This window comes from Salmo trutta, chromosome 6 (genome assembly GCF_901001165.1).
Source record: "Salmo trutta chromosome 6, fSalTru1.1, whole genome shotgun sequence".
In the NCBI taxonomy this organism is placed as follows: Eukaryota; Metazoa; Chordata; class Actinopteri; order Salmoniformes; family Salmonidae; genus Salmo; species Salmo trutta.
Window position 1 is genome coordinate 1,585,367 of NC_042962.1, and position 24,484 is coordinate 1,609,850.

Here is a 24,484-nt window from a genome sequence, read left to right on the forward strand (position 1 = left end):
AGTGTTGAACCACTCAGTACTACAACGGTAGAGTCAGTGTAGAGTCAGAGATTGGTGTGACCTGCGGAGATCTGAGGTACCGGAACCTTTTAAAAAATCACCTTTTTCGTGAAGCCAGTGTTGAAAGCCAGTGAAGCCAGTGTTAAGTTGCACACATGGGACTGTTTTTAGTAGCCTAGGGTCTGGTAAGGATAATGCCTTTTTATAAACTAATTTCATGCAATTCTACATTTTATTTCACCTTTATTTAGACAGGTAGTCAATGCTGAGACCAAGGAGTCTTTATTTAGACAGGGAGTCAATGCTGAGACCAAGGAGTCTTTATTTAGACAGGGAGTCAATGCTGAGACCAAGGAGTCTTTATTTAGACAGGGAGTCAATGCTGAGACCAGTATCTTTATTTAGACAGGGAGTCAATGCTGAGACCAAGGAGTCTTTATTTAGACAGGGAGTCAATGCTGAGACCAAGGTGTCTTTATTTAGACAGGGAGTCAATGCTGAGACCAAGGTGTCTTTATTTAGACAGGGAGTCAATGCTGAGACCAAGGTGTCTTTATTTAGACAGGGAGTCAATGCTGAGACCAAGGTGTCTTTATTTAGACAGGGAGTCAATGCTGAGACCAAGGTGTCTTTATTTAGACAGGGAGTCAATGCTGAGACCAAGGTGTCTTTATTTAGACAGGGAGTCAATGCTGAGACCAAGGTGTCTTTATTTAGACAGGGAGTCAATGCTGAGACCAAGGTGTCTTTATTTAGACAGGGAGTCAATGCTGAGACCAAGGAGTCTTTATTTAGACAGGGAGTCAATGCTGAGACCAGTATCTTTATTTAGACAGGGAGTCAATGCTGAGACCAAGGTGTCTTTATTTAGACAGGGAGTCAATGCTGAGACCAGTATCTTTATTTAGACAGGGAGTCAATGCTGAGACCAAGGAGTCTTTATTTAGACAGGGAGTCAATGCTGAGACCAGTATCTTTATTTAGACAGGGAGTCAATGCTGAGACCAAGGTGTCTTTATTTAGACAGGGAGTCAATGCTGAGACCAAGGTGTCTTTATTTAGACAGGGAGTCAATGCTGAGACCAAGGTGTCTTTATTTAGACAGGGAGTCAATGCTGAGACCAAGGTGTCTTTATTTAGACAGGGAGTCAATGCCGAGACCAAAGTGTCTTTATTTAGACAGGGAGTCAATGCCGAGACCAAGGAGTCTTTATTTAGACAGGGAGTCAATGCCGAGACCAAGGAGTCTTTATTTAGACAGGGAGTCAATGCCGAGACCAAGGAGTCTTTATTTAGACAGGGAGTCAATGCTGAGACCAAGGTGTCTTTATTTAGACAGGGAGTCAATGCTGAGACCAAGGTGTCTTTATTTAGACAGGGAGTCAATGCTGAGACCAAGGAGTCTTTATTTAGACAGGGAGTCAATGCTGAGACCAGTATCTTTATTTAGACAGGGAGTCAATGCCGAGACCAAGGTGTCTTTATTTAGACAGGGAGTCAATGCCGAGACCAAGGAGTCTTTATTTAGACAGGGAGTCAATGCCGAGACCGAGGAGTCTTTATTTAGACAGGGAGTCAATGCTGAGACCAGTATCTTTATTTAGACAGGGAGTCAATGCTGAGACCAAGGAGTCTTTATTTAGACAGGGAGTCAATGCCGAGACCGAGGAGTCTTTATTTAGACAGGGAGTCAATGCTGAGACCAGTATCTTTATTTAGACAGGGAGTCAATGCTGAGACCGAGGAGTCTTTCCCAGATGAGCCCTGTACAGCGCCACAATACACATCAACACATTAAACTACACAATATAAAAGCATGACTGTAGACTTTAGCAGTCTTTTTTTTTAAATACTTGTGAAAATGATCAAAATGACACGGACAAACTGAGATCAATAAAAACGTTGATCCATCGATAGCCAAGGCCTCGGTGTGTGTGTGTGTTGGAGACGCATATTATACCATTTATATGTGGTGAAGTTATAGTCCTAAAAAAGCATTCCGGTTTCACTGACTCAACCAATGATATGCATCTCGCCTCACTGGCGATGTCCAATGGCCTCTTGCCAAAAGCCCATCTCTTGTTTTACTCAGTGAACCAATGCTGTTCCCTCAATAGGCCTGTTTGGTAGTCGATGACATGGCGGCCTACAGGCAAACTACACTTTTCAGCGGGAACCATTTGCTTTCCAACCTGTGATTGTATTTGAAATCTTGCTAAAGGCCTGTTTTGTCTGCATGCTGTTCACGGTGACAGATTTGGCGCGCTTCCCGATTGTAGGCATGGGGTCGGCAGCGTAGCCTAGTGGTTAGAGCGTTGGACTAGTAACCGGAAGGTTGCTGGATCGAATCCCCGAGCTGACAAGGTACAAAAAAATGTCGTTCTTCCCCTGAACAAGGCAGTTAACCCACTTGTTCCCCGGTAGGCCGTCATTGTAAATAAGAATTTGTTTTATGAGGAAGTAAATAATGATGTACAACGCTGGAGAGATGAGTTACAGGCTCATGTGTATCAGAGCAGAGAGAATCTCATTCTAGTTCTGAGAGAGATGGAGGCATGTTTCTCTCTCACCACAACAATGGCCAGGGGGTGGTCTATACAGGGGGTGGTCTGTACAGGGGGTGGTCTGTACAGGGGGTGGTCTATACAGGGGGTGGTCTATACAGGCTATACAGGGGGTGGTCTATACAGTCTATACAAGGGGTGGTCTATACAGGCGGTGGTCTACACAGGCGGTGGTCTACACAGGCGGTGGTCTACACAGGCGGTGGTCTACACAGGCGGTGGTCTATACAGGGGGTGGGCTATACAGAGGGTGGTCTATACAGTCTATAGAGGCGCTGGTCTATACAGGGGGTGGTCTATACAGGCGGTGGTCTATACAGGCGGTGGTCTATACAGGGGGTGGTCTATACAGGGGGTGGTCTATACAGGGGGTGGTCTATACAGGCGGTGGTCTATACAGGCTATACAGGGGGTGGTCTATAAAGGGGGTGCTCTATACAGGCTACAGGCGGTGGTCTATACAATCTATACAGGCTATACAGGTGGTGGTCTATACAGGAGGTGGTCTATACAGGCTACAGGCGGTGGTCTATACAGGCGGTGGTCTATACAGGCGGTGGTCTATACAGGCTATACAGGCGGTGGTCTATACAGGAGGTGGTCTATACAGGCTACAGGCGGTGGTCTATACAGGCGGTGGTCTATACAGGCGGTGGTCTATACAGGCGGTGGTCTATACAGGCTATACAGGCGGTGGTCTATACAGGAGGTGGTCTATACAGGCTACAGGCGGTGGTCTATACAGGCGGTGGTCTATACAGGCGGTGGTCTATACAGGCGGTGGTCTATACAGGCTATACAGGCGGTGGTCTATACAGGCGGTGGTCTATACAGGCTATACAGGCGGTGGTCTATACAGGCGGTGGTCTATACAGTCTAGAGGCGCTGGTCTATACAGGCGGTGGGCTATACAGGGGTGGTCTATACAGGCTAATACAGGCAGTGGTCTATACAGGCGGTGGTCTATGCAGGCTATACAGGGGTGGTCTATACAGGCTAATACAGGGGGTGGTCTATACAGGCGGTGGTCTATAGTCTATACAGGGGGTGGTCTATACAGGCAGTGGTCTATACAGTCTATACAGGGGGTGGTCTATACAGGGGGTAGTCTATACAGGGGGTGGTCTATACAGTCTATACAGGCGGTGGTCTATACAGGCGGGGGTCTATACAGTCTATACAGGCGGTGGTCTATACATTCTATACAGGCGGTGGTCTATACAGGCGGGGGTCTATACAGTCTATACAGGCGGGGGTCTATACAGTCTATACAGGCGGTGGTCTATACAGTCTATACAGGCGGGGGTCTATACAGTCTATACAGGCGGTGGTCTATACAGGCGGTGGTCTATACAGGCGGTGGTCTATACAGGCGGTGGTTTATACAGGCGGTGGTTTATACAGGCGGTGGTTTATACAGGCGGTGGTCTATACATGCGGTGGTCTATACACTCTATACAGGCGGTGGTCTATACAGGGGGTGGTCTATACAGGCGGTGGTCTATATAGTCTATACAGGCGGTGGTCTATACAGGGGTTGGTCTATATAGTCTATACAGGCGGTGGGCTATACAGGGGTGGTCTATACAGGCTAATACAGGCAGTGGTCTATACAGGCGGTGGTCTATGCAGGCTATACAGGGGGTGGTCTATACAGGCTAATACAGGGGGTGGTCTATACAGGGGGTGGTCTATACAGGGGGTGGTCTATACAGGGGGTGGTCTATACAGGCAGTGGTCTATACAGGCGGTGGTCTATGCAGGCTATACAGGGGGTGGTCTATACAGGCTAATACAGGCGGTGGTCTATACAGGGGGTGGTCTATACAGGGGGTGGTCTATACAGGGGGTGGTCTATACAGGCCAGTCAAGTTCTTCCACACCGATCTCAACAAACCCTTTCTGTATGGACCTCTCTTTGTGCACGGGGTATTGTCATGCTGAAACAGGAAAGGGCCTTCCCCAAACTGTTGCCACAAAGTTGGAAGCACAGAATCGTCTAGAATGTCATTGTATGCTGTAGCGTTCAGATTTCCCTTCACTGGAACTAAGGGGCCTGAACCATGAAAAACAGCCCCAGACCATTATTCCTCCTCCACCAAACTTTACAGTTGGCACTAAGCATTTGGGCAGGTAGCGTTCTCCTGGCATCCACCAAACCCAGATTCTTCTGCCGGACTGCCAATGGCGGCGAGCTTTACACCACTCCAGCCGACGCTTGGCATTGCGCATGGCTTGTGTGCGGCTGCTCGGCCACGGAAACCCATTTCATGAAGCTCCCAACGAACAGTTATTGTGCTGACATTGTTTCCAGAGGGAGTTTGGAACTCGATAGTGAGTGTTGCTACCAAGGTCATATTATTTTTACGTGCTTCAGCACTCAGCGGTCCCGTTCTATGAGCTTGTTTGGCCTACCACTTTGCGGTTGATCCGTTGTTGCTCCTAGACGTTTCCGGGGCAGCTGTAGCAGGGCAGAAATTTTACAAACTTACGTGTTGGAAAGGTGGCATCCTGTGTCACGTTGAAAGTCACTGAGCTCGTCAGTGAGGCCGTTCTACTGCCAATGTTTGTCTATGGAGATTGCATGGCTGTTTGCTCGATTTTACATACCAGTCAGCAACAGGTGTAGTTGAAATGACTCAATCTCAACGCCAACAGTGACGCGGCGACTCCGGGATGAAGCAAAGAAAAAGCCATATCTCACACTTGCCCATCTTAATCTTTTCTTTTTATTGGCCAGTCTGAGATATGTATTTTTCTTTGCAACTCTGCCTAGAAGGCCAGCATCCCGGAGTCGCCTCTTCACTGTTGACGTTGAGATTGGTGTTTTGCGGGAACTATTTAATGAAGCTGCCAGTTGAGGACTTGTGAGGCATCTGTTTCTCAAACTAGACACTCTAATGTACTTGTCCTCTTGCTCAGTTGTGCACCGGGGCCTCCCACTCCTCTTTCTATTCTGGTTAGAGCCAGTTTGTGCTGTTCTGTGAAGGGAGTAGTACACAGCGTTGTACGAGATCTTCAGTTTCTTGGCAATTTCGCACATGGAATAGCCTTCATTTCTCATAACAAGAATAGACTGACGAGTTTCATAAGAAAGTTCTTTGTTTCTGGCCATTTTGAGCCTGTAATCGAACCCACAAATGCTGATGCTCCAGATACTCAACTAGTCTAAAGAAGGCCAGTTGTATTGTTTCTTTAATCAGTACAACAGTTTTCAGCTGTGCTAACATAATTGCAGAAGGGTTTTCTAATGATCAATTAGCCTTTTAAAATGATAAACTTGGATTAGCTAACACAATGTGCCATTGGAACACAGGAGTGATGGTTGCTGATAATGGGCCTCTGTACGCCTATGAAAGATATTCCATTAAAAATCAGCCGTTTCCAGCTACAATAGTCATTTACAACATTAACAATGTCTACACTGTATTTCCGATCAATTTGATGTTATTTTTTTGCTTTTCTTTAAAAAAAAAAAGGACATTTCTAAGTGACCCCAAACTATTGAACATGTAGTGTGTGTGTATGTATGTGTGTATATGTATATGTATGTGTGTATATATATATATATATAATAGTCTCTGCTGTAACCAATGAGCTTTATCGTGACATCTAGCAAGTTAACAAACCAAATGCTGAGCTGAACATAATTTATTTGACACATTTTCAGAGTTCTTATATTAAACTTATAAACAGTAGCGTAGCGCCCTGCCTTGTCGAGGAGGAACCTGTAAGTAAGCGTTTCATTGGACGATGTATACCATACGACTAATTCAACTTGAAACTGTTGGGGCCCATTGGTCCTTTTGGCCCTACAGTCACAAGTAGTAGAATCTGTCATGAGATAAATAGGGCTGTGTTTACTGCTCACTTTACAGCTTGTATTGACCTTTCTCCGTCTCTCTCTGTCCCTCTCTCTCTCTCTCTGTCCCTCTCTCTCTCTCTGTCCCTCTCTCTCTCTCTGTCCCTCTCTCTCTCTCTCTCTGTCCCTCTCTCTCTCTCTCTCTGTCCCTCTCTCTCTCTCTCTCTGTCCCTCTCTCTCTCTCTCTGTCCCTCTCTCTCTCTCTCTGTCCCTCTCTCTCTCTCTCTCTGTCCCTCTCTCTCTCTCTCTCTCTCTCTCTGTCCCTCTCTCTCTCTCTCTCTCTGTCCCTCTCTCTCTCTCTCTCTCTGTCCCTCTCTCTCTGTCCCTCTGTCCCTCTGTCTCTCTGTCTCTCTGTCTCTCTGTCTCTCTCTCTCTCTGTCCCTGTCTCTCTCTCTCTGTCTCTGTCCCTGTCCCTGTCTCTCTCTCCCTCTAGCCCAATGATTTCTCCATCTCTCTGAAGGCCCAGGGGAAGAACAAGCATTTTAAGGTTCAGTTGAAGGATGGTGTGTACTGCATCGGCCAAAGGCAGTTCAGTTCACTGGAGGACTTGGTGGAACACTACAAGAAGGCTCCCATCTTCACCAGCGAGCAGGGAGACAAGCTCTACTTAGTTAAGGCCCTGGCTGCCTCTTGATCACACACTCTTAAACACACACACACACACACACACACACACACAAATACACACAAACACACACACACACTGACAAACACTGACAAACACAAACACACGGAGGGAAAGAAACAGTACATACACTCAGACTGGAGACTTCACATCACTAGGACTACTTATGTGCCAGGAGCTGTGAGCAAGAAGAAAAGGGAGGAGGAGGAGAGAGAAGAAGAAGGAGTGGAGGGGGGGGGGGGAAAGGACATTCTGTCAGACCTGTTGGCGGATCATGTGTCTAGGTCATTATGCCATCTACTAAATCTACACTGAACAAAAATATAAACGCAACATGTAAAGTGTTGGTCCCATGTTTCATGAGCTGAAATAAAAGATCCCAAAAAATGTTTTCATACGCACAAAAAGCTTATTTCTCTAAATGTTTGTGCACATCCCTGTTAGTGAGCATTTCTTTGCCAAGATAATTTATCCACCTGACAGGTGTGGCATATCAAGAAGCTGATTAAACAGCATGATCATTACACAGGTGCACCTTGTGCTGGGGGACAATAAAAGGCCACTCTAAAACGTGCAGTTTTGTCAAAACAACACAATGCCACAGATGTCTCAAGTTTTAAGGGAGTTTGCAATTGGCATGCTGACTGCAGGAATGTCCACTAGAGATGTTGTAAGATAATTGCTACCATGATCCACCTCCAATGTAGTTTTAGAGTATTTGTAAGTTCGTCCAACTGGCCTCACAACTGCAGACCACGTGTAACCACACTAGCCCGGCCCGCCCTGGCCCGCCCCACACTAGCCCGGCCCGGCCCTGCCCAATCATGTGAAATCTATAGATTAGGGCCTCATGAATTTTTTTTCCAATTGACTTATTTCCTCATTAACTGTAACTCAGTAACATCTTTGAAATTGTTGCATGTTGCGTTTTATATTTTTTTCCAGTATACGTTTAGTTGTGAATAATATATATATATATATAAAGTTTATTTTTTAAAATGTGATGTTTTTTTATTCTACCCAAACATACCCAATAACGACCAGTTACCAGTGAGCATGTTTTGGATTGGGGGTGCAGTCAACGAGGTTTGCTGCCAAGTGATTAGTAATAAAGGCCTAGTTCAATAAATATAAATATTTTTTAGATTTATCAGCGGATGCTGCAAGCTCCTTCATCGCCCCTTCTTCCCGCGGCTATGAGGCCTTTCGTCGAGGATCCAGAATCTAGCCTTGCTAAACATTTCATTGTATTTTTGTCTGTCTTAACTCTCTCAACGTCGTACAACATATGTTGTGGACAATAATCCACAGTCCTGCTAATTTACTGCTCAACCTGAATAAAAATGATTAAATGACCAGGGTTTCATTTCATCCTCGACCATTTAGGATATTGTACTGTGTAAAATGTTACCATTGACTGAGGTCAGGAGAGATACTGTATGGATCTCTGCTCTCCTATCTGTCTGTAGTTGAGGTTACAGGTCCGAGGACCGGTTCTGTTCTGAACAGCTTTTCTGCACCAACAGTATAGAGTCGGGTGGATGGTGTTACCTGAATGTGTCTTACCTGTAGCAGTGATGCCACTGGGTTAAGCACCAGTACATGATGTGATGCTTCCACCTCCCCTGGACGTTTCCTCCCCTAGACGTTTCCTCCCCTGGACGTCTCCTCCCCTGGACGTTTCCTCTCCTGGACGTTTCCTCCCCTGGACGTTTCCTCTCCTGGACGTTTCCTCTCCTATACGTTTCCTCCCCTGGACGTTTCCTCCCCTGGACGTTTCCTCCCCTGGACGTTTCCTCCCCTGGACGTTTCCTCCCCTGGACGTTTCCTCCCCTGGACGTTTCCTCTCCTGGACGTTTCCTCCCCTGGATGTTTCCTCCCCTATTCCTCTCCTATACGTTTCCTCCCCTAGACGTCTCCTCTCCTGGACGTCTCCTCTCCTGGACGTCTCCTCTCCTGGACGTCTCCTCCCCTATACGTTTCCTCCCCTATACGTTTCCTCCCCTATACGTTTCCTCCCCTGGACGTTTCCTCCCCTGGACGTCTCCTCCCCTGGATGTTTCCTCCCCTATTCCTCTCCTATACGTTTCCTCCCCTAGACGTCTCCTCTCCTGGACGTCTCCTCTCCTGGACGTCTCCTCCCCTGGACGTTTCCTCCCCTAGACGTCTCCTCTCCTGGACGTCTCCTCTCCTGGACGTCTCCTCTCCTGGACGTCTCCTCCCCTGGACGTTTCCTCCCCTGGACGTTTCCTCCCCTATACGTCTCCTCTCCTAGACGTCTCCTCCCCTATTCCTCTCCTATACGTTTCCTCCCCTAGACGTCTCCTCCCCTGGACGTTTCCTCCCCTGGACGTTTCCTCCCCTGGACGTTTCCTCCCCTATACGTCTCCTCCCCTATTCCTCTCCTATACGTTTCCTCCCCTGGACGTTTCCTCCCCTGGACGTTTCCTCCCCTGGACGTCTCCTCCCCTGGACGTCTCCTCCCCTGGACGTCTCCTCCCCTGGACGTCTCCTCCCCTGGACGTCTCCTCCCCTGGACGTCTCCTCCCCTGGACGTCTCCTCCCCTGGACGTCTCCTCTCCTGGACGTTTCCTCCCCTGGACGTTTCCTCCCCTGGACGTTTCCTCCCCTGGACGTTTCCTCCCCTGGACGTTTCCTCCCCTGGACGTTTCCTCCCCTGGACGTTTCCTCCCCTGGACGTTTCCTCCCCTGGACGTTTCCTCTCCTATACGTTTCCTCCCCTGGACGTTTCCTCTCCTGGACGTTTCCTCTCCTGGACGTTTCCTCCCCTGGACGTTTCCTCCCCTATTCCTCTCCTATACGTCTCCTCTCCTATACGTCTCCTCTCCTGGACGTCTCCTCCCCTATACGTCTCCTCTCCTGGACGTCTCCTCTCCTGGACGTCTCCTCTCCTGGACGTCTCCTCTCCTGGACGTTTCCTCCCCTATACGTTTCCTCTCCTGGACGTTTCCTCCCCTATACGTTTCCTCTCCTGGACGTTTCCTCCCCTATACGTTTCCTCTCCTGGACGTTTCCTCCCCTGGATGTTTCGTCCCCTATTCCTCTCCTATACGTTTCCTCCCCTAGACGTCTCCTCTCCTGGACGTCTCCTCCCCTGGACGTTTCCTCCCCTGGACGTTTCCTCCCCTATACGTCTCCTATACGTTTCCTCCCCTATACGTCTCCTCCCCTATTCCTCTCCTATACGTTTCCTCCCCTGGACGTTTCCTCCCCTGGACGTCTCCTCCCCTGGGACGTCTCCTCCCCTGGGACGTCTCCTCCCCTGGACGTCTCCTCCCCTGGACGTTTTTTGAGGGTCTTTTATTAGGATCCCATTAGCTGTTCCTAAAGCAGCAGCTGCTCTTCCTGGGTTCCACACAAAACATGACATAATACAGCTCAAGGACAGAACTACATACATTTAAAACATCACACGTAGCCTACATATCAATACATTAACACAGTATCTGGTCAAATAGCCTACATATCAATACATTAACACAGTATCTGGTCAAATAGCCTGCATATCAATACATTAACACAGTATCTGGTCAAATAGCCTACATATCAATACATTAACACAGTATCTGGTCAAATAGCCTACATATCAATACATTAACACAGTATCCAGGTCAAATAGGGGAGTGGCGTTGATTTATCTGTTTTAATCCAGGTTTGCTGTTTTTCTGAGCAATGGAACAGAGCAACATTTAGTAATGACTATATAATACTGTATTCTTTCTTACATTCGTTCTGGATTTGGGGACTGTGAAAAGACCCCTGGTGGGGTAAGTGTGTGTAAGTTGACTATGCAAACAATTTGGGATTTTCAACACATTGTTTCTTATAAAAAGAAGAAGTGATGCAGTCAGTCTCTCTTCAACTCTTAACCAAGAGAGACTGGCATGCATAGTATTTATATCAGCCCTCTGATTACAATGAAGAGCAAGACGTGATGCTCTGTTCTGGACCAGCTGCAGCTTAACTAGGTCTTTACTTGCAGCACTGGACCACACGACTGGACAATAATCAAGATTAGACTAAACTAGAGCCTGCAGAACTTGCTTTGTGGAGTGTGGCGTCAAAAAAGCAGAGCATCTCTTTATTACGGACAGACCTCTCCCCATCTTTACAACCATTGAATCTATATGTTTTGACCTTGTTGACAGTTTACACTATCGTAATGCCAAGTAATTTAGTCTCCTCAACTTGTTCAACAGCCACTTCATTCATTACCAGATTCAGCTGAGGTCTAGAACTTAGGGAATGATTTGTACCAAACACAATGCTCTCATTAAAACCAGTAGAGAGTGGTAGCGCTGACGTAGTCCACGTTTTCCTACGGAAAACTCCTGATGGAGCATGAAGACGGAAGCATTTCAGTTTGAAGCGTGTCACACTGTATTGATGAACGGAGCAGAAAGGCTCCAAGAAATAGCAAAGGATCATGGGGGAAGAGGCCGTAACTAGCAAAGGATCATGGGGACAGTGGCCGTAACTAGCAAAGGATCATGGGGAAAGAGGCCGTAAGTAGCAAAGGATCATGGGGAAAGTGGCCGTAACTAGCAAAGGATCATGGGGAAAGTGGCCGTAACTAGCAAAGGATCATGGGGAAAGAGGCCGTAACTAGCAAAGGATCATGGGGAAAGAGGTCGTAACTAGCAAAGGATCATGGGGAAAGAGGCCGTAAGTAGCAAAGGATCATGGGGAATGAGGCCGTAACTAGCAAAGGATCATGGGGAATGAGGCCGTAACTAGTAAAGGATCATAGGACAGTGGCCGTAACTAGCAAAGGATCATGGGGAAAGAGGCCGTAACTAGCAAAGGATCATGGGGAATGAGGCCGTAACTAGCAAAGGATCATGGGGAATGAGGCCGTAACTAGCAAAGGATCATGGGGAATGAGGCCGTAACTAGCAAAGGATCATGGGACAGTGGCCGTAACTAGCAAAGGATCATGGGGAAAGAGGCCGTAACTAGCAAAGGATCATGGGGAAAGAGGCCGTAACTAGCAAAGGATCATGGGGAAAGAGGCCGTAAGTAGCAAAGGATCATGGGAAATGACGCCGTAAATAGCAAAGGATCATGGGGAATGACGCCGTAAATAGCAAAGGATCATGGGGAAAGTGGCCGTAACTAGCAAAGGATCATGGGGAATGAGGCCGTAACTAGCAAAGGATCATGGGGAATGAGGCCGTAACTAGCAAAGGATCATGGGGAATGAGGCCGTAACTAGCAAAGGATCATGGGGAATGAGGCCGTAACATGCAAAGGATCATGGGGAAAGTGGCCGTAAACACCTACTGTCTTAGTGCCACCCCATCAGACAGCACTAACAGATCTGGTACCAGGCTATTCAACACCTACTGTCTTAGTGCCACCCCATCAGACAGCACTAACAGATCTGGTACCAGGCTATTCAACACCTACTGTCTTAGTGCCACCCCATCAGACAGCACTAACAGATCTGGTACCAGGCTATTCAACACCTACTGTCTTAGTGCCACCCCATCAGACAGCACTAACAGATCTGAGACCAGGCTATTCACCACCTACTGTCTTAGTGCCACCCCATCAGACAGCACTAACAGATCTGGTACCAGGCTATTCAACACCTACTGTCTTAGTGCCGCCCCATCAGACAGCACTAATAGATCTGGTACCAGGCTATTCAACACCTACTGTCTTAGTGCCGCCCCATCAGACAGCACTAACAGATCTGAGACCAGGCTATTCAACACCTACTGTCTTAGTGCCACCCCATCAGACAGCACTAATAGATCTGGTACCAGGCTATTCAACACCTACTGTCTTAGTGCCACCCCATCAGACAGCACTAACAGATCTGGTACCAGGCTATTCAACACCTACTGTCTTAGTGCCACCCCATCAGACAGCACTAACAGATCTGGTACCAGGCTATTCAACACCTACTGTCTTAGTGCCGTCTGTCCCCCTACGTCCCTTGTGCTTCCCTCTAGCCTGTCATAGCAGTGTGTTATCTGATTACAGATTTGCATGTACGTATGTTACTGATCCGGTAGAGATGTTGAACTGATTTATGTTCCAACTCATCTCTTCTCAAAACTTCCTCTTCCATCCAAACAGATCACTCTTCCTATCAAGACTTGAGTAACATTTTGATGTGTATCTCTGTCAATGGAAAATATTTAATGCTAAATAATCAAGTGACCTTAAACTCTAGCTCAAATCAAATCAAATTGTTATTGGGTCACATACACGTGTTTAGCAGATGTTATTACAGGTGTAGCGAAACACTTGTGTTTCTGTCTCCGACAGAGCAGTAATATCTAACAAGTAATCTAACAATTCCCCAACAACTATCTAATACACACACATCTAAGTAAAGTAATTGAATTAAGAATATATAATATATGGACGAGCGATGTCAGAGCGGCATAGACTAAGATACAGTAGAATAGTATAGAATACAGTATATACATATGAGATGAGTTATGCAAAATATGTAAACATTATTAAAGTGGCCAATGGTATCAAGTCTATATACAGCTATAGCCAAAAATATTGGCACACTTGCACTTTTTTTCAAATAATGCACCATGTCTTCCAGAAAACTGTTGAAATTAAAACATGTTTTGGTATCCACATATGTATGTCTTCGGTGTGCAGGTGAACCCCCCCCCCCCCCCCCCAAAAAAAACGTTATAATTTACTAAATCTTAGCTAATTCCAAGAAGAAATCCTAAAAGGGCCCGGACAATAATATTGGCACCTTCTAGAAGTAGTTGGAAATAATTAGATTTCAAGCAGGTGATTCTCATTTACTTTGGAATTGAAGGTTATATGGTAGGAGATCCAGGAAGACCTGCTGAGTGAAAGATATAAGAAAGCCTGACTGCAATTTGCCAAAACACACCTGAACCAAAATCCTTCTGGGTGAATGTTCAGATGAAACCAAATTAGAGATGTTTGGTAAAGAACCTCAATGTTTGCAGAAAACAAAATGAAGCTTTCACAGAAAATAACACCTTCCCTACAGTCAAACATGGAGGAGGTTCAGTGATGTTTTGGGGTTGATTTCCTACCTCTGGTAACTGGGTGCCTTGAATGTGTGCATGGCATTTTTAATGTTTTACTTTTTTTATTTCACCTTTATTTAACCAGGTAGGCAAGTTGAGAACAAGTTCTCATTTACAACTGCGACCTGGCCAAGATAAAGCAAAGCAGTTCGACACATATAACAACACAGATCTACATATGGAGTAAAACAAACATACAGTCAATAATACAGTAGAAAAATAAGTCTATATTACAATGTGAGCAAATGAGGTGAGATAAGGGAGGTAAAGGCAAAAAAGGCCATGGTGGCAAAGTAAATACAATATAGCAAGTAAAACACTGGAATGGTAGATTTGTAGTGGAAGAAAGTGCCAAGTAGAAATAGAAATAATGGGGTGCAAAGGAGCAAAATAAATAAATACAGTAGGGGAAGAGGTAGTTGTTTGGGCTAAATTATAGATGGGCTATGTACAGGTGCAGTGATCTGTGAGCTGCTCTGACAGCTGGTGCTTAAAGCTAGTGAGGGAGATAAGTGTTTCCAGTTTCAGAGATTTTTGCAGTTCGTTCCAGTCATTGGCAGCAGAGAACTGGAAGGAGAGGCGGCCAAAGGAGGAGTTGGCTTTAGGGGTGACCAGAGAGATATACCTGCGTGCGTGCTACAGGTGGGTGTTGCTATGGTGACCAGTGAGCGGAGATAAGGGGGGACTTTACCTAGCAGGGTCTTGTAGATGACCTGGAGCCAGTGGGTTTGGCGACGAGTATGAAGAGAGGGCCAGCCAACGAGAGCGTACAGGTCGCAGTGGTGGGTAGTATATGGGGCTTTGGTGACAAAACGGATGGCACTGTGATAAACTGCATCCAGTTTATTGAGTAGAGTGTTGGAGGCTATTTTGTAAATGAAATCGCCGAAGTCGAGGATTGGTAGGATGGTCAGTTTTACGAGAGTATGTTTGGCAGCATGAGTGAAGGATGCTTTGTTGCGAAATAGGCATCATGAAATAAGGTGAATACCAAAGTATTTTGGAGCGCAATGTGGGACCCAGTGTCAGAAATCTGGGTCTCCGTCGAAGGTCATGGGTCTTCCAGCAGGACAATGACCCCAAAACACACTTCAAAAAGCACCCAAGAATGGTTCAAGACAAAACGCTGGACTGTTCTGAAGTAGCCAGCAATGAATCCAGATCCAAATCTCATTGAAAACTTGTGGAGAGATCTGAAAACAGCAGATAGGAGAAGGCACCCTTCTAATCTGGGAGAACTGGAGCAGTTTGCACAAGAGGAGTGGGCCAAACTGCCAGTACAGTGGGGCAGGAAGCTCATCGATGGTTACAGGAAGCGCTTGATTGCAGTTATTTTGACCAAAGGCTGTGCTACCAAATATTAAGTATAGGGTGTCAATAATTTTGTCAATGCTATTTGTTTATTTTCTAATTTAAATGGATATATTAAGTTCTGAATCAAAAACAAAGGTTCTGTAACATTAACATTGAAATAAAGAATTGTGGAATTTCAACTTATTTTTTAGGGAAAATTGTGAGTTACTTGAAAAAAGTGCAAGGTTGCCAACATTTTTGGCCACTACTGTATATATAGGCAGCAGCCTCTCTGTGTTAGTGATGGCTGTTTAACAGTCTGATGGCCTTGAGATAGAAGCTGTTTTTCAGTCTCTCGGTCCCAGCTTTGATGCACCTGTACTGACCTCGCCTTCTGGATGATAGCGGGGTGAACAGGCAGTGGCTCGGGTGGTTGTTGTCCTTGATGATCTTTTTGGCCTTCCTGTGACATCGGGTGGTGTAGGTGTCCTGGGGGGCAGGTAGTTTGCCCCCGGTGATGCGTTGTGCAGACCACACCACCCTCTGGAGAGCCTTGCGGTTATGGGCAGAGCAGCTGCCGTACCAGGCGGTGATATAGCCCGACAGGATGCTCTCAATTGTACATCTGTAAAAGTTTGGGAGGATTTTAGGTGCCAAGCCAAATTTCTTTCAGCCTCCTGAGGTTGAAGAGGCGCTGCTGCGCATTCTTCACCACGCTGTCTGTGTGGATGGACCATTTCAGTTTGTCCTTGATGTGTACTCCGAGGAACTTGAATCTTTCCACCTTCTCCACTACTGTCCCGTCGATGTGGATAGGGGGGGTGCTCCCTCTGCTGTTTCCTGAAGTTCCCAATCATCTCCTTTGTTTTGTTGACGTTGAGTGAGAGGTTATTTTCCTGACACCACACTCTGAGGGCCCTCACCTCCTCCCTGTAGGCCGTCTCATCGTTGTTGGTAATCAAGCCTACCACTGTAGTGTCATCTGCAAACGTGATGATTGAGTTGGAGGCGTGCTGGGCCATGCAGTCATGGGTGAACAGGGAGTACAGGAGAGGGCTGAGAACGCACCCCTGTAGAGCCCCAGTGTTGAGGATCAGCAGGGTGGAGATGTTGTTTCCTACCTTCACCACCTGGGGGCGGCCTGTCAGGAAGTCCAGGACCCAGTTGCACAGGGCGGGGTTCAGACCCAGGGTCTACAGCTTAATGATGAGTTTGGAGGGTACTATGGTGTTGAATGCTGAGCTATAGTCAATGAACAGCATTCTTACATAGGTATTCCTCTTGTCCAGATGGGTTAGGGCAGTGTGCAGTGTGATGGCGATTGCGTCGTCTGTGGATCTATTGGGGCGATAAGCAAACTGAAGTGGGTCTAGGGTGTTGGGTAAGGTGGAGGTGATATGATCCTTGACTAGTCTCTCAAAGCACTTCATGATGACAGAATTGAGTGCTACGGGGCGATAGTCATTTAGTTCAGTTACCTTTGCTTTCTTGGGAACAGGAACAATGGTGGCCATCTTGAAGCATGTGGGAACGGCAGACTTGAGATAAGGAGAGATTGAATATGTCCGTAAACACACCAGCTAGCTGGTCTGCTCATGCTCTTAGGACGCGTCTAGGGATGCCGTCTTGGCCGGCAGCCTTACGAGGGTTAACACACTTAAATGTCTTACTCGTGGCCACGCTCTGTCGTATCAGGTCACCCATTAACTACAATATAAACTGCTAAAATGATCCCAGATCAGCCACTGAGACGCTCTGTCTTATCAGGTCACCCATTAACTACAATATACACGGTTAAAATGATCCCAGATCAGCCCTGAGACGCTCTGTCGTATCAGTATTTCTTTGGTTACTACATGATTCCATATGTGTTATTTCATAGTTTTGATGTCTTCACTATTATTCTACAACGTAGAAAATAAATAAAAATAAAGAAAAACCCTTGAATGAGTAGGTGTTCTAAAACTTTTGTGTATATTTTTGACAATTAACATTTTTACTTCACTACATTCTTAATGAAAATAATGTACTTTACTCCATACATTTTCCCTGACATCCAAAAGTACTCGTTACATTTTTAGCAGGACAGGAAAATGGTCCAATTCACGCAATTATACCTGGTCATCCTGACTGCCTGTGATCTGGCAGACTCACTAAACACACATGCTTCATGTTTGAATGATGTCTGAGTTTGTGCCCCTGGCCATCTTTAAATAAATAAAAAACAAGAAAATGGTTCCATTTTAGACGGTTGATGCGCTACAAGTCCTGCCTCTCCCATCTCCTCATTGGTTGTTAGGAGCATAGACCCACGTGCCGTCTCCTCATTGGTTGTTAGGAGCATAGACCCACGTGCCGTCTCCTCATTGGTTGTTAGGAGCATAGACCCACGTGCAGTCTCCTCATTGGTTGCTAGGAGCATAGACCCACATGGGTTATTGAAAGATGAACTGAGGTCCACACTCCAGTCCAGTTGGTGGTGGTAAAGCACCTTAAAGTTGGTTGCCAACCGCCAGATAAAGTCCACAGAAGAAGAAAGTGAACGGATAAATGAATGATGAGAGATTAATCAAAGAAAACTAACAACACTGAACAAAAATATAAACGCAACATGTAAAGTGTTGGTCCCATGTTTCATGAGCTGAAATAAAAGATCCCAGAAATGTTCCATATGCACACAAACTTTATTTCTCTCAAATGTTGTGCACGAATTTGTTTACATTCTGTTGGTGAGCATTTCTCCTTTGTCAAGATAATCCATCCACCTGACAGGTGTAGCATATCAAGAAACTGATTAAACAGCAGGATCATTACACAGGTGCACCTTGTGCTGGGGACAATAAAAGGCCACTCTAAAATGTGCAGTTTTGTCACACAACACAATGCCACAGATGTTTCAAGTTTTGAAGGAGTGTGCAATTGGCATGCTGACTGCAGGAATGCCCACCAAAGCTGTTGCAAGATAATATAATGTTCATTTCTCTACCATAAGCCGCCTCCAACGTTGTTTTAAAGAATTTGGCAGTACGTCCAACCAAAGAATTTCTGCACAAACTGTCAGAAACCGTTTCAAGGAAGCTCATCTGCTTGCTTGTCGTCCTCACCAGGGTCTTGACCTGACTGCAGTTCAGCGTCGTAACTGACTTCAGTGGGGAAATGCTCACGTTCGATGGCCACTGGCACGCTGGAGAAGTGTGCTCTTCACGCATGAATCCCAGTTTCATTTGTACCAGGAAAATGGCACACAGCGTGTATGGCATTGTGTGGGCTAGCGGTTTGCTGACGTCAGTGTTGTGACCAGAGTGCCCCATGGTGGCGGTGGGGTTATGGTATATGCATAAGCTACGGACAATGAACACAATCGCATTTTATCAATAGCAATTTGAATTCACAGAAATACCGAGACGAGATCCTGAATCCCATTGTCATGCCATTCATCCACCACCATCACCTCATGTTTCAGCATGATAATGCACGACCCCATGTCGCATGGATCTGTACACAATTCCTAGAAGCTGAAAATGTCCTATCATGAACTGCATACTCACCAGACATTGAGCATGTTTGGGATGCTCTGGATCGACGTGTACCACAGGGTGTTCCAGTTCCCACCAATATCTAGCAACTTTTACGTGTTTCCTACGTCATCACGTTACTGCTGTATTTAGGGCTGGGCATCACGTTACTGCTGTATTTAGGGTTGGGCATCATGTTACTGCTGTATTTAGGGTTGGGCATCATGTTACTGCTGTATTTAGGGTTGGGCATCACGTTACTGCTGTATTTACGTTACTGCTGTATTTAGGGTTGGGCATCACGTTACTGCTGTATAGGTTTGCGAAATTACGGTAACTTTCCCCATATTCCCTGCTTATTCCCTTGTATTTCCAGGAATTCTTCAACCAGAATTTCTGTGGAATTTTGGGAAACTTGCTGGAATTTTGCAACCCTAATAAATGGAGGATGTATAGATAGATCCTGAAACACACAGCCTTACGGATGTATAGATCGATCCTGAAACACACAGCCGTACGGATGTATAGATCGATCCTGAAACACACAGCTTTACCGATGTATAGATCGATCCTGAAACACACAGATTTACGGATGTTTCGATCGATCCTGAAACACACAGGATTGTTCAATATCACCTCCAACTTTCTGTTTGTTCTTCAGAGTTAAATATTTGTCAAAGCTGCCTCTGAATATATTTTACTTTGTATCTGCTAGGAAGGTTTACTAAAACTGCAAATGAATTGTACTTAGTTTACTGTATAAACTGCATGAGGTGGACTTGGACAGATATGTCTGGGCTGAAGCCAGATGTAATAACAATTCTGATGTTGATAGCAGATGATCTGTGATAGCTTGGTGCTGCTTCCATGTTGTTTTGCCCTACTCTAACCTCATCGCCAGGCACAATGCATATAATCCTGGGTTAACAACCATTCAAAATTGGCCTTAGTGGGAGTGACCACAGAATTCTATTAGAGTGACCTAATGAGTAAAGTATTTTGTCATTTAATTTTAGCGAATCACCTGATTGTTATGCGTGGGAAGGGTTAGGGGGAAGGTATTGTGGGAGAGGATTGGTTGGTAGATTAAACTGATTAATCCAAAAGCCTATGAGCAGGGAGATCGTCCGGGTTTTTCTGTATTGGCTAACGAAGGCCACGTTATCCATTGTGATATGTCAGTTCCCATGGAGGGTTTGGGGGCTGACATCTGGAGAGCTGTGTGTGACTCCTCTGTTATGACTCAGATAGATAATGCATCATGATTCCAACATAGACAGTATGTTCCTGAGAAGACTAGGCCTGTATATAGTATGCAGGCAGTGGAAGATTACATTTGTGATTATGAGGCACTATTAAATGCATGGCAATTCATTTACTTGTTTTTGTGGCAAAAAAATTATGGTCTATATACTGTATATGGGCTAGAAAGATCATGGAACACTGACCTGGAACACTGAACTGGAACACTGACCTGGAACACTGACCTGGAACACTGCTGTTAATACAGAACATCATGATAGCTGAACTGGAACACTGAACTGGAACACTGCTGTTAATACAGAACATCATGATAACTGAACTGGAACACTGAACTGGAACACTGAACTGGAACACTGCTGTTGAATACAGAACATCATGATAACTGAACTGGAACACTGAACTGGAACACTGCTGTTGAATACAGAACATCATGATAACTGACCTGGAACACTGAACTGGAACACTGCTGTTGAATACAGGACATCCCCATTTATCTTTCTAACATGTTGTGCTGTGCAATTGCATCATCTGGTGGTCAGCTATAATAGTGCACCTTTCCTCTGGTGGTTTGGTTACAAGTCAAGGAGATGAACCCCCCACCAAATGGGAATGAAGGAAATGGAGAATTGTTATCATATAGTTGTTTATTCCAGATCATCTTTGAAAGGAAATCTGATTGCAACAATATTTTTACTGTTAACTTTAAATCTACAAAAATATTCCAATCCACAGATTACAAAACCAAAAGGTTTTCATCAATTACAAAATCTTAACTGTTTAAATATAAAATGCTTGTTTACATACGTTTGCAAGGCCAAAGTCCTCCGATTATTAAAACCAACCATGCGGATGATTATAATCTCTCAAAGCCAGTCTGTTGTTATTTCATAGCCTGGAATGAGTCTAGCCGAGTCTCACAGGGCCATACAGTAGGCAGCATGGCCTGTTCCGGACTGGGCAACAAACAGAACAGCAAGAACCCAACAGTTCTTCTCTAGCTCAGGGCCCGTATCCACAAAACATCTCAGAGTAGGAGAGCTGATCGAGGATCAGTTTAGCCTTATAGATCATAATAAATACGATCGTATGGACAGATCCTAGACCAGTACTTCTACTCTAAGTCGGTTTGTGGATACGGGCCCTGGTCCCTAAGACAGGCTGACAGCCCAGACGGGGTCCTGGCCAGGCAGAACAAAGGGCCTCCGTCTGCCGAGACAACAGTTAAAATTGAAAGTCTCTTTTTGACGATTTGACTTTTTGTGGTTAAATAAATGGATATGATGGATATGAATGTCAAAGGGACTGCAGTGCATCACTTATAACCCATAAAACAGTAACGGTTCACCCAGCAGGTCATTAAGACCGTAACGGTATAACCAGCAGGTCATTAAGAGAGTAACGGTTCACCCAGCAGGTCATTAAGACAGTAACGGTTCACCCATCTGCTCTACACAATACTACATAACTGATACTCTACCCTACACAATACTACATAACTATAATACTCTGCTCTACACAATACTATATAACTATAATACTCTGCTCTACACAATACTATATAACTATAATACTCTGCTCTACACAATACTACATAACTGATCCTCTGCCCTACGAAATATTACATAACTAAAATACTCTGCCCTACACAATACTACAAACCTATACTACTATGCTCTGCACAATACTACATAACTGATACTCTGCTCTACACAATACTACATAACTATAATACTCTGCCCTACACAATACTACATATCTATAATACTCTGCCCTACACAATACTACATAACTATAATACTCTGCCCTACACAATACTGAATACCTATAATACTCTGCCCTACACAATACTACATAACTATAATACTCTGCCCTACACAATACTACATAACTATAATACTCTGCCCTACACAATACTACATAACTATAATACTCTACCCTACACAATACTACATAACTATAATACTCTGCCCTGCCCTACACAATACTACATAACTGATACTCTGCCCTACACAATACTATATAACTATACTACTCTACCCTACACAATACTACATAACTAATACTATGCCCTACACAATACTATAACTATAATACTCTACCCTACACAATACTATATAACTATAATACTCTGCTCTACACAATACTACATAACTGATACTCTGCCCTACACAATACTATAACTATAATACTCTACCCTACACAATACTATATAACTATAATACTCTGCTCTACACAATACTACATAACTGATACTCTGCCCTACACAATACTATATAACTATGATTCTCTGCAATGCTCTACACAATACTACATAGCCAGAATACCCTGCCCTACACATTACTATGATACTCTGCCCTACACAATACTACGCCCTTCACTATACAATACTATATAAGTATGTGCTCACCTTATTTCCTATGAACTCAATCCAACCCTCAAGATAATATACAGTGGGAAAGAACAAATACATCAGGATACGAGTACATATCAGATCAGAGATATGGGGTGTAATGACATGTAGTCATGTAATGTATTTATATCTATTTATGAACCTACCTGAATGAACCCTGTCTGTCTGTCAGTCTGTTTTATGGTAAGATGTGCCAAATAAAGACCCAGCACAACTCACTATTTATTCTACAAGTACTTTATTTAGCATGTGACAGCATCTGTGGTACAGGCACCATTTGGGTCAAGTAAAACAGCAGTGAGCTCAAAACAAAGGTGAACAAAGAGAGATCAACATCTAGATCAACACGTACCGGCATTAGGAGCCAGTACCTAGACAAGAGTACAGGTGGGAGTAACAGGTACTCAAAAGGCCCAACTGTGAGGGTTAAGGCCAACTGGACACCTACCCTGAACTGGAAACCTACCCTGGGTTAAGGCCAACTGGAAACTTACCCTGGGTTAAGGCCAACAACAACAAATCTACCCTGGGTAAAGGCCAACTGGAAACCTACCCTGGGTTAAGGCCAACTGGAAACCTACCCTGGGTTAAGGCCAACTGGAAACCTACCCTGGGTTAAGGCCAACTGGAAACCTACCCTGGGTTAAGGCCAACTAAAAACCTACCCTGGGTTAAGGCCAACTAAAAAACCTACCCTGGGTTAAGGCCAACTAAAAAACCTACCCTGGGTTAAGGCCAACTAAAAAAACCTACCCTGGGTTAAGGCCAACTAAAAAACCTACCCTGGGTTAAGGCCCCAAAAAAACTACCTTGGGTTAAGGCCAACTAAAAAAAAAAATACCCTGGATAAAACTAGCCGGAGAGGAGATCACTCACAGCGCCTGAAGAAGTGAAGTGCAAACGGTATAAAAACTAAGGGAGCAGAACAGTATCTTTCCACAAGAACATAAGCAGAACACGTACAGGTCCTTCAGAAAGTATTCACTTGCCTTATTCCACATGAAAAATTAAACACAAATATACAGCATCTTGATTGGGTAAGTATTTAACCCCGAGTCAATACACGTTAGAATTACCTTTGGCAGTGATTACATCTGTCTTTCTGGGTAAGTCTAAAAGATTTGCACACCTGGATTGTACAATATTTGCCCATTATTCTGTAAAAAAAAAGAAAAAAAAGCTTCAAGCTCTCAACTTGGTTGCTGATCATTGCTAGACATTTTCAAGCTGCTTTAAGTTAAACTGTAACTGGGCCACTCAGGAAAATTCAACGTCATCTTGGTAAGCGACTCGTGTATAATTGGCCTTGTGTTTTAGGTTATTGTCCTGCTGAAAGGTGAATTCATCTCCCAGTGTCTGGTGGAAAGCAGACTGAACCAGGTTTTCCTCTAGGATTTCACCTGTGCTTATCTTTATTTGTTTCCTAAAAAACTCCCTAGTCCTTGCCGATGCCAAGCAGACCCAGAAACTGAAGCCACCACGTTTGAAAATATGGCGAGTGGTACTCAGTGATGTGTTGCATTTGTCCCAAACATAACGCTTTATTCAGGACAAAGTACAGTTCTTTAAATTTTTTTGTAGTTTTACTTTAGTGCCTTATTGCAAACAGGATGCATATTCTGTACAGGGTTCCTTCTTTTCACTGTCAATTCAGTTCATATTGGTGGAGTAACTACAATGTTGTGGAGCCATCCTCAGTGTTCTATCACAGCTATTAAACTCGGTTTTAAAAAGTCACCATTGGTCGCATGGTGAAATCCCTGAGAGGTTTCCTTCCTCTCAGGCAACTGAGTTAAGAAGGACGCCTGTTTCCTTGTAGTGACTGGGTGTATTGATACACCATCCCAAGTTTAGTAACTTCACCACGCTCAAATGGATATTCAATGTCTGC

The 24,484-nt window shown here is 44.9% G+C and overlaps 1 protein-coding gene across 2 annotated transcripts in view; it reads left to right on the forward strand.

Moving 5' to 3' along the window:
* The window catches only part of LOC115195312 (cytoplasmic protein NCK1), a 57,696-nt gene extending 50,258 nt beyond the window's left edge, over positions 1 to 7,438 (forward strand). For both annotated transcript variants that reach the window (XM_029755084.1, XM_029755085.1), the window contains one exon: positions 6,860 to 7,438. In XM_029755084.1, the coding sequence (XP_029610944.1) occupies positions 6,860 to 7,060 (201 nt within the window). In that variant the 3' untranslated portion in view covers positions 7,061 to 7,438. The remainder of the gene's footprint in view (positions 1 to 6,859) is intronic.
* Positions 7,439 to 24,484: the final 17,046 nt, after the last annotated feature.